This window comes from Ammodytes marinus, assembly GCF_949987685.1.
Source record: "Ammodytes marinus genome assembly, chromosome: 1".
NCBI classification, from domain to species: Eukaryota; Metazoa; Chordata; class Actinopteri; order Uranoscopiformes; family Ammodytidae; genus Ammodytes; species Ammodytes marinus.
In genome coordinates, this window is record NC_137230.1 from 20622432 (window position 1) to 20634549 (window position 12118).

Sequence of the window (12118 nt, forward strand, 5' to 3'; positions counted from 1 at the left end):
TGGCACAAACCTGTTTGCTTTTTAAAGAGTTGTATAATAGACATATAATGTGGCTCAATTTATAAAGAATGACATAAAAAGGATTAAAGCCATGTCAAACATGAAGACTGCGTCTGAAGGAGTAAGAGAGAAAAGCCTGTTTGAGCAGTTAAATGTTTCCTTCACCAAGCTGTTTCACCACTCTTTCGTATTCCTTCTCCTGTTAAGTGGCTTGATTTTCCAAGTGATGACAATTTCGCAGGCAGCTATTTTTAGAGCAGAGGGGTGCTCGTTCGGCCCCACACAGCAGCTCACACATTGTATTTTGAAGCAGCATCCCCTGAACACAAGCTTGTTACAGCTCTCCACATCTGTGCATAGGTTGAAGTCGTGCCTGCATACCTTCACATTTAAGGACACTGGCAACCGTTATGCTATTGATTTTGTTGTTTTAGCTGTTTATTCTTGACATCTGGAGATATAGCAGAATAAATTATGTAATTCTGCAAATCGAATTCAGGTGCATGCCCCCTTCAGTTTCCAACCATGCAGTATGTACTTAAAACATATTTGATCAATCATGTATTAACAAGTGACTAATAGTGTTCCCCACTGTGTAAAGAGATACAGTAAACTAAGACAATAAGGCATATGGGCAGTATCGAATCCCTTGGTGATTTTCCACCGCTTCAAGGTCAATGACAAGTAATTTTCACTAATAATAACAATTGACCATGCCCCTCCCCACAGGAGAGGACAAGATTAGGCATTTGTCATCAATGTAAATACCCAAAGTTGGCACTGTGGACATTCAGTATTGTTGATCTGGCATTTATTCCTGACAAAAAAAACAAAAAAACATGGAGGAATATTTTTTATAGACATACGAAGGAGAAAGACAATGAGATGGGACATAACTATGCAACCTATTAGGAAAAGGACCTGCTTTCAACTCAATGCTAAAAATTATCACAGCTAATTTAAAACAAGTAATAACATCGTCTTTTCATTGCTGCCAATTCTGAATCCGCTCAAATGGAGCATGATTAATCAGGTAATGAGATCTTAGTATTGAGTCTGCAGGTGTACAGTAATAAACCGTTGTGTGGTGTAATTACATAGCAGAGGTCAGAGCTCTCATCCCTTCAGTCCACCTCATCAGTACTGAAAAAAAAAAAAAAAAAGCTTTTCTTCCCCAAGCTTTCTGACACACCAGTGGACAGATAGAGGGGCGATGACCACACAGCAGGAGGGAGCACTCTGGTTTAACATCAGCCCAAGTACCTGCCCCAAAAGAAGGCACAGGGACCTAGGCCATGTCTGTATGCAACAGTATGTGTTGTTTTCAAAACAGGAATTTCAACGAGAGGTATGATGATCAGCAAAAGGAACACAGTGATCACTATTCTATAGTTGCTGTTGAAAATTAATGGCTTGAAATGGCAAGAAGAAAATACATTGTGATAGAGGAAGTTTTCTAATGGGCTGATGGCAAACATGGTGTAAATACATTTATTATTTCACATGGACTAATCTTGATTTTGCAAGGATTAGAGGAAAACACTAAGAGGCTTCATGTTTAAATGTCAAAACAAGCTCATGTGACATTTAGTCGGCTAATCTATATGGCAGAGAGATGACTTTTATTCGTGGCAAATGAGCAGAGAGTAAAGCGAGGGTATGGGAGGGGGGACAGACCATGGGGCGGGGTTTGGCTGGCAGACAAAGGAAGCTACAAGGAGATGTAAGGGTGGCGCTTCAGCATTCACCCAGGCAGGAGGCCATGAAAGGGGGTGGGGACAGGAGGTTCGGAGGGTGATGAAGAGCCACCATCCACCCCTCCAAACACGTGCACACTCACACACACACATACACACAGACACACAGACACACACACACACACACACACACACACACACACACACACACACACACACACACACACACACGCATAAACTAAATGAGCTCCCCCATAAATCACTCTCACTAACCGCTTTCCTTCACAGCTTTTTAGATGCAGCATGTTGCGACTTCTCGTCTTCTGCCACTACACATGTAGTTTCTGTCTGACTCTGCCTGGTTGACTCGACATCGCACTTATTTACATTTACGCTCCTGAAGGGAGTTAAAGTCACACAAAGTGAGAGGCGTGGGTATAAAGTCAGACACTTTTACAGGCATCCTCTGTCTACTGCCCCCTGGGTTCCTCTCTTTTTATTAAAGTCTCAATCAGAAGCCTACTTTTATAATAGCAGCACAATTCACCATGACACTCTCAGAAATAAACAAGGTGGAAATAATCATCCAGCAGCCGAGGGCTCTGTATCAATACTAAAATAGTCTATAACATAAATAACGCGTATAATTCACAGTGTGTTAAACTTGCAATGTTTACATTTTTGTGTTTTCACTCTCCTCCTTTGCACTGACTTTGCCTTCTCTCAGCCCACTTCAGTTTTGTGTTAGCAAATCGTTTTGAATGGTCCCTGAGGTCAGTTGCCAGTCTCCCCATATGAATGTGACTGGGGGAAGAAAATAAATGATTTCCTAACAAAGCTTCAACTCTTTCCAATTAATTCCAGACAACCAGACAAAAGCAAGTCATTTCAATTGATCCTAAAAGCTATTTTGTAACAGGGGGGGCTTTTGTGGTGTGTTGCCTAGTGACGCGGGCGTGCTGTGGTGGGGGGAGGGGCAGCAGCACTGGCCGGGTCCACTGTACCAGGCTTGTCATTCATCCAAATGATGAAAAGCTTCCTGAACGTAAGCTAATGAGGCGGTCCAAGAGAGACCTGAGAGAGAGAGAGAGAGAGAGAGAGAGAGAAAGAGAGGAAAACGGAGAGGGAGAACCCGGCCATCAAAGAGATAACATTTAGGAGAAAAAAAAGAGTTTCCTGAAACAACCATCGGATTTAGAGGGTCAACAGGGAGTCCGCACTACAGCAGCCCCGACAGGGTGCTCACACAAATGGTTGTCAAGCAAATAAAAAGTGAAATCTATGGAGGGAGATGGTGTCGAGGGTATGGGATGGAGGCTTTATCCACTGGGAAAGCTATAAAGAGGCATCAGTAATCACACCACCCATTGCATCACAGTGGTACAAGTCAGAGCTCTGTTGTAAGAGGGACTATAACACAGCAAATTACCTCAATATCACAAAGAGAGCGTCAACATTAACAAACACTTTGAACAGAAAAAGAAAACAAACACTGATCCTTGTAAGGGGAGCTTTTACTCGTTTCAGGCCATTTCTCTTCATAAACAAAATGAAAACACATTGTCCAGAATAATTTATAGCTTAGTGCCAGACTCTAATGGACCAGGGCTTGATGGAATGGATCACGTATTCTCCAAGCCCCTGTGGAAATACTTCACCTCAACAATTACGCTCCTTTAATACCTTATATTAAACACCTAAAACATAATAGTTTGACAAATTGAGGCTTGATCAACAAGGGAGCACTTCTGTACTGCACATACTCCTGCAGGAACCTGGAGGTTGAGGAGTGCACAACGCTGGGCACTGAAGGACGATTACAATTTATATTGGTGTACTATGCAGTGAGTGATGCACGTATGAAGCCCACCGATGAACGGTGGAAATGGGTTATTTTGTTGTTGTGTTGGAAATCAACTACCACAACTAATGGTACAATGAAAGCCCCATTAAAGGCATACTACTTCTTGTCAAAATCAGCTAATACTCACCATCGCTAACGGTGATCTAAAAGCCTTGCTCAGAGCCAGTATATGTTTATGTTTATACTAACCTATTCCAGAACTTCACGGATTGACGTTTTGTGAAACAGCCCCCGGCCACTCGCTCTGAGCGTCAACTATTGCAGTGGTTAGTAAACATAAACAAACGTTAACCAGGCGTGGGTTGGAGATCGCTTAGTATGCCTTTGAGCCCAACTGATTCGATAAGAAAAAAAAAACATTTAAGATAAAATAAAAACTAGACAAAACTTCAGTGAATTACTGTGACCTTATACAGTCTGAAGGGGCGGGGTCCAAAGTTCTTATCTCACGAGTCTTTTCAAAGGGTGTCTGTAGGATTATTTTCCCAGCGATTGCTTCTTCTTGCCTTGACAGAAATGAGACTCCATTAAGGAGGTTCAAAGTATCATTATTGCAGAGCTTTCACTCATTCTACACCTTGCTAAAAGATAGCTTTTATGCCAACGCCAAAGGTCAGAGCTCAGGGGTCAGAAGGTGACTCTCGTTATCCGTCAGTTCCTCCCTAATCTAAGTCAAAAGGAAAAGCTTGGAGAGGTCTGCAAGATAGAAAAGCCAAGCCAAAACAGGGTATTTACCCCTAGAATGACTTTTGAACTTGAAGTGTGATCCAGGTCAGGTTCATTCAGAGATTAAATCTGCTATGACATCACATTTCACATTCAATTTTCGATGAGTTACGAATATTTGCTCTAACGTTGCATCATTTCCCCTATACATTTTTTTTATAAAACCCTTCAATTAAAATGAGACGAATTTGCTTGATATTATAGATTCAAATATTCATTATTTGTGCCACTATTTGATATTACATTGCAACACCTTAAAAAAAGATATGTGATTATTTTATCCTTTGCAACCAATCCAACACATATCAATTACTGGTGGGAAAGATTAACTAGGGGGAGTGTTGCATGTTGTGTGGTTTGTCATTTGAAGAGATGTGTGGATTGCTGGGTTACTCTATACTGAATCATAACTTTGTGCTTAACACATTTAAAAAAAAAAAAAATTCAAAACAAAACTCTCTTCACTGTTCTTTTTTCACTGCAATAAGAAAAGTATTGGAGAAACACAATGATAATCCAACATTGAGGCTTATATTGTATTTGAATTGTTTGTTAACAAACCGTACATACAAGCCATGCATTTTTAATTGTACACCAATCTTACAATGGAACTCCAAAGCACATCAAACGGATTGAAAAATGTGCCATTGATGTGTCCAAGAAATCCTTTCCAACCTTCAATTGAGTAACATGTGAATGCTACTAGATGTTGCAGCTATACATAATATATTGCACATTGATCCAGTTCAAAACATCAGGTTGATTCTATTGTTTTCTCTGCACCCTGAACTCTGTGTTCCATAAATATATGTTTTCTTAATTTTCCTCATGCTTTCTCACCACTATGTCAAAGTAATAGTGCCATATAAAAAAAATGCTGGGGCCAGATTTGATGATATTTCCTCTGATGCGAAATAAAAGAAATGTGCAGGAATAGCGGCCACAATCTGTGAAAAGAAAGACCCTTAGGCGAGGCCTTAAAAGGTTACACCTGTATGACAGCAGCAGCCACTGAGCTGAATTGACTTTTCCCATCAGCCAATGAGACGTCCACATTCACCTCTCTAACCCACTGAGTGGAAATGTTATGTTGGTCACAACAGCACAGCAGTATGCTGTCCACACACACAGCCCGGGAATCAACAGGCTTCTGCTAGTGTTTGTCCATCTCTGTGTTACAGAATATACTGTGTATAACAAGGCATTCAAAGAGTCTTAACTCAGCCCAGTGTGGATCAGTACAGCATCGCTATAAGGCTTCTGCTGCAACGTCTCAGCGTGACCAGAGAGGAATATGCACATCCTTGATTCCTTTGATTTAAAGTAAGTTGAGGCTCCAACTGTATGTGTGTGAGAGAAAGGAGAAGAGGAGACTACAGAGAGTCAGATTGTCTCTCGCTATGATATGAGAAATTTTTGGGAAATTGAACCATGGCAACATTGCATTAGCTTAACTTTAAAGTAGAATGACTTCAAATAGGAGATTTGCTGGTCAAGTCAGAGGACATTTATCTTGATGCCTCTACCAGTGAGTGGGCTGCCGGGCTGATCGAGCTTATTGCACACTCACAAAGCAGCATGGAGACTCTCAGCATGAGCGCTTGTTAATGCTAAACTCAAAGGCTTGAATTTCTAAGCAGCACTGTGGATGAGCATCAAAAGGTTCATTACTAAAGAATGATAATAAAGTATTCAAATGACTCCACACAGGCAGGGATATTAAGTACATTTACTGCACAGAGAAACCCACATCCCTGGAAGTGGACCGACATGCGATTGCTTAAGGCAATATTGCAATTACAATGTTTTATATTTGCAGGGATCAAAGATTACAACTTCATCAAATTTAAGTAAGTGGCTGTGGTTACAGTTTCTGCTTGTGTCCACTCTGCATTGCTCAACCATGACACTTGAGACTTTACATAGCCTAATGATAAAACAATAAGGCCCAGATAAGATAATATAAAGTAAGTTGTAATTTATTAAAAAAGAAAATACATGGAAAACACACATGGCACCATGTTGGCTCTATTACTGTAATGATCTGGTGACTAAAAAAACCCTGGTTCAAAAAACTTAATGAAATCAGAACCCCATTGAGATATATCTATGAAAGAGAGTTCGATATCGATACATACCTCATGTTTATATGTTTAATATGCCATTATGTCCAGCGGCCGAATAGCCTATCTTAGCATAAAGTCTGGAAACAACTTGTTTATCTTTGTCCAAACCAAGCCTGCCAACCAGCTTTCAAGCTCACTAACTTCTACATTACAGCTTGTTTGGTTAATCAGTACAAAAATGTGTAAATGTAGAAGCGAGATGTTGTGGTCTTACTCATTCTGTTGACTCTTGGCTTGCCTGTTCCCCCTGGTTTCCATTCTAATTCTAAGCTAAGCTTACCTGATGCATTTGAACAGACAGATATAATTAATCTCCTCATTAACAACAACTCTCTGCAACAAAGCAAATAGGAGAAATCCCCCAAAATACGTAAATATGTCTATAATTGGATAAAAAAAGGAATCAAGTGTTCAAACCGAACGTATATAATGAAAAATAAAAAACTGTAATGACCCCCCTGATGCAATCACAGCCCTTGCAAGTGCATCACTATTAGACAAAAAAAGTGACTTACTGGCTGCCTGAATACGGGCCTTGCGGCTCACCACCAGCCCAAAAGAATTCTCAGCCACACACTCGTAGTCGCCCTCGTCGGATGAGCCATCGGATTTTGTCTTCTGGAAGTGACCGATAAGGAGTGAGCCATTGATGAAGGTGGTGTGATGCTGATCCTGAGTTAACAGCAGGCCGTAGTGCCTCCACTGTGTCGTAATTGGGGGGATTCCGTCCACTTGGCAGTGGAGCATGAGGGGCTGCTCCTGTACAGCAATGATGTCACTGGGCTCCAGTGTGAAGGAGAGCTCCGCTTCGCACATAACACCTAAAGAAACACACACACATTAATATTAATATAAATTATAGTTGAGGAGGGTTAGCGTTTTTTCTTGCACTCTTGAAATCTTCACTCAAGGTCCACTGAGTTGTCATGGTAAACCCTATTAAAGATGTAGCAAAAGCTTAGAAGAGGACCATGATTTTTTTTAGGGGTTAAGATGCTGATCATGAACCTAGCACAACTTCCTTTATCAATCTCACCTTCATTTCCAGTTCTCTCTCTTTACTCTCGATATCCAACAAAAGCACAATATGCCCTGCATTAAATACCTTAGTTGGTTAACTTAACATATTAATCCCGGAAAGCGCCACTCATACTGTTAATCTTTTATTCTTATTTTGCACTTGTCATTTCACTATAGAAATATTGTTCTTTTCATTTCTCCTGATATTTTCTATCTATTAAACCTAAATATAAAAAAGTTATTTACGCTTCTTTTACTCATCCGTTCATTCCCTTTATCTACCTATGTATTGATATCACCAGGGTGATGAGGGACTGCACAGGTTGTGGACTAAATAATCATTTTCATGTCGACCCTCACCCCTGAACAAACAGGAAGACTGCTTCTTATGTCATATCACTGACATCGGCTCACTGTGCCTTACAGCTATCACAAACAAGAAAGCCTCGACTGAGCAACCTCCGGGCAACACTCTCCAGGGATTTCAGCAGCAACTTTGTCACCGTGACAACTGTGTTTTTCTTTTTAACTGCTCAACACACAAAATATAACTCTATGACTAAAAGCTTCAGATAAGCTATGTGTTTGTAGTGAAGTTTACCTGCATTATAATTGCATGAGGAATTTATTTTCTTTTGTATTTGTGGTTTGTGAGAATAAAGAGGCAGGGGAGTGGGAGAACGATAAATAAAGGATGTAAACAGCCTGACCTCACTCGGTACTATAAAAGAGGAGCTTAGCGGGCTCTCTTGGTATCATGTTTCAGCTGCTGATGGACTAAGCACTACCAGTCTCTGCCCCAGGCCCTGGAATCTGGTGTGAGGGGGGCTAGGGGAGTCTGTGTGTGTGTGTGTGGGGGGGGGGGGGGGGGGGGCAAAGCACAGGGGTCAAAGCAGAGAACCTCCGGCTTCATCCCTCAAATTCCAGCCGAGAAATATTTCCCCCTTAGGTACAGACAAGGAATTCATTGACACACTCCTCTGTGAAGATCACGTATGGAGCATAATGCAAAGAAACATTTCCTCTTCCCACTTTTTTTGCTGTGTATTCTCTCTTTATGTGCTCCCACCCCTCTTTTTTTCACTCAACAAGCACGGTAAGTAAATGGCCATGGGACCAGAGAGACATCAGTGCTACCACTTGTGAAAAACAAGGGGGGTGGTGGTGGAGAAATATTTAACCCTTAGCTGGCAGGCGGTGATCCCACTGCCTGGGCTGCCTGCTACTCTCCCCAAATGATGATGCTGCTGCCCACAGAGATCCATCTCCTTTGCTCCAACAAAGATCACACGTTTTCACACAGGAAACACCCAGCAGGGAAACAATCCCCAAAGAGCCTACAGCTGCACCTCCACACTCACTGTTGATCAAAACATGGATAATTCTCACAGTACTTGTAAGTATTATACGCTGTGAGCAAAATGCTTCTGGACAAATTTGAGGATCCAAAACATGACAGCGTGACATTTCAACTTCATCTGCGTAGATTGACTGAAATATATTTAAGCCTTGTTTTACATCCAGCTTTCAGAACTGTTAATTGACAGTGAATTGACATTTAGTCAAAGCCTCGCAGCAAACATGATAATAACAGTTTGGCGTCCAATGTGCTATAGTGTCATTGATTTGGAGTTGATTACACACAGCCATATTGATGTTGTATATACTTCCGAAACACTCCAATTAATCCGAGTTCCTTCCATTAGCTAGAACAACGTGAAGGTTCTTTGGCTTTGGCTTTCCTAATGAATAAAGGATGCTGCCAGAGTGACTGGCTAATGCAATCCTGAGCCTGGTAGAAGGTTACGAACAACAGTGTAAAAAAGGTCAGAGGAAATCATTTTGAAGCAGAAAAGAAAGATCCAATGAGACAGGGGAGATAAGAGGAACAAAAGAAACGGGGAATGACCGGATTTTGCACTTTGTCATGTTCAGGCTAAAGTGAATGCTGGACATCCAGAAGGGTGTGCAAGGAAAGGAGGGCACCGCTGTAGGAACACACTTAGTTTGTTCACAGACATGAATCTAGATACAGGCATGGATTTCCATGGTGAGATACTGGACACGTACACACACACACACAGACACACACACACACACACACACACACACACACACACACACACACACACACACACACACACACACACACACACACACACACACCCTAATGCTCTTCCCATGCAGAGGAAAGACACCCTAGCATGTAGGATTACCGGGTGGGACCAGAGACAAGTGTGGGATAAGTGTGGGTCATGGTCGGGCTTACTATTGACAGATAAGTGTGGCTGGCTGGCACTAAGGTTTACTACAGCAACGGTCAAGTGAGGATCATGCACCAGCTACTGACGGACAGATGTAGTTAGCAGACATCAGCGCCACGGACAGAGCTGAAGTGAGCTTAGGATGCACCACAGGCTTTCTAACAGGCAGCAGCGTAAGCAACACGACAGCTTGATGATATATAATATGATAGCCATGTGATTTTTTTTTTTATTTGATTAGATATAGCATTAGTGTCTCATAAAGTTGCTGGGGAAATAGTCCAGAGTTCTGGGTTTAGAGCAGTTTTTATCACTACATCAGGACATGTCTTTACTCTTTCGGCATCCATCTGTTGCAGCCCATTGACAGACGGCTGCAGCATCGTCCCAGGTTTGTTTGAAATGTGGAATAAAGTTTTGTAACCCGAACACGGAATTTAGATGTATCCTCAGTCAATTTATTTCACTGTACTGCACAAGGAAAGCATATGCAGCATTCCCACTTAGAAAAGCACAAAAAGACAAGGGCCTTCGATAGTATTCATTCAAAGAGTGTCAGAAGTGCTACATTTACAGTTAGATCTTGTACTGTATGTGAGCCACTAGTACAACTAATCTAATATAAATAGCACCCACAAGACAGCTCCTTTTTCTGTTTCATAAGTTTCATCAATGACTCTATTTATTATGAATAGTCGTTATATTTATACCGTGTCAGGCAATATTTGTTCTATCTCTTGGGGGAAGACTATGCATGCAGCATTGATACTCAGCTTCTGCTTGATACATTATTAATCAATACTCTTCTCTATTAGCTGCCATAATAATTATGAGCGTGTACTTTATAGGTACTATTCTGGTAATCACATGCTACAGCGGCAGCAGCTCTGGGATGACTACACAGCATTAAGGACAGTATAGGTGGTATACAGTGCGTACCAGATGAGTGCTGAAAAGTTGCCATGTGTTGGCATGATATAGTGCATGTGGGGCAGCTGTTTCACAATAAACCTCTCTCAACCACTTTCTCCTCTGTAAATGAACTGTACAATCATGCCTCACAGAACCTGTATTATCTCTCTGTATCAGCCCTCATCGTAATAGTGAAGAACTAAATACATTCTGGTATCTTTGGTTTGCAATAAATGAGCTCCCAGACACTTTAATAAGCCAGATCATAAACAATGATGAAGTTCAGTGAATGTCCATGTGTCTCTTAATAGTATATTCATAAGGTCCTTTTATCTGAAGCTTGAAAGGCACAAGCTAACTCAGTCAATCCTATTCAAAGCAAACAATTACTCTTTGACTAAAATCATCAAAATATCACAAGATAGTTTTAAAATGACCTATAGCATTTTAAATGTCACAGTCTGGGCTCTTCAGGCCATAAGATATCTATTGCTTCTTTCACATTCGGCCCTACTTAGATTAGTCATACACAAAAAACAAGTCTAATCTCCGCGAGGCACACAGGCACTTGAAAGAGATTAATTTCTTTAAACTGTGATGGGTAGATTGGAACCACATCCATCACTGAGCTGTGTTTCTGAAGTTTTTGTTCCCGGTCCCTCTGACTAGACGTGTTATGAACCACTGTGTACAAGCCTTTATGATTCCAGTGGGGGCCTTTTTGGGTCCCTGTGTGGTATGCTTTGCAAATACTCAATACTCTCTACTGCCTTTGAATTAAGGGGGCCTCACATAGAGATAGAGAGAAACTGTCTATCATGCTTGACAAAGGGGCAAAAAAAAATTGAAAAGGAGGAGTGGGACAATCTTGACATTTAATCTGTTCAAATATTCTCCACAGCAGGCAATAACCACTGTCTTTTAACATATCCCTGCAGCAATAACCACTGTCATTTTACCCTGCCATGGGGTGGTGTGCTGTAACGACTGACCAGCCAAAAACTTTAAAAATCCCATGATATGAAATTAAAATCCATCTAATTATGAATTATGTCAGCTTGAGGATTTCTGAAGTGGGATATTTTCATCAATTCCAAAAGCCTGTGCATTAAACTATACTGTCATATTATGTTATTTGATACAGTTTATGTGGAATTTAAGCATTTGGTTCGACTCTTACACTAAGTGCTGACTTTGTAATAGTGGGACCATGTGACTATCAATAACACTGGAAGAGTAGCTCTAGTTCTACAGCCCTACTACTTTTACTGGGACAGATAAAGGCAGTCACGGTCGTGAGAAAAAACTAAACCACTGCTGACAACACACACTGACCACAAATCCACAGCTACTGTGACGCAAGAAAAGAGAGAAAGAAATGTGACTGTACCAAAGCACCATCTGGACACACTTCAGTAGCTACTGGCGGTTGCTATCCAAATAAATATGAAAACAATCCCGAAACTCTGGAAGCTGCATTGCACGTGGCTACCGTGTATTATGATGGTG

The 12118-nt window shown here is 41.2% G+C and overlaps 1 protein-coding gene across 1 annotated transcript in view; it reads right to left on the reverse strand.

Moving 5' to 3' along the window:
- igdcc3 (immunoglobulin superfamily, DCC subclass, member 3) overlaps positions 1–12118 on the reverse strand; it is a gene marked incomplete at both ends in the record, with an annotated part of 60109 nt that overhangs the window by 47525 nt on the left and 466 nt on the right. Inside the window, one exon of the mRNA XM_080033137.1 lies at positions 6929–7234. Within this exon, the coding sequence (XP_079889263.1) occupies positions 6929–7234 (306 nt within the window). The remainder of the gene's footprint in view (positions 1–6928; positions 7235–12118) is intronic.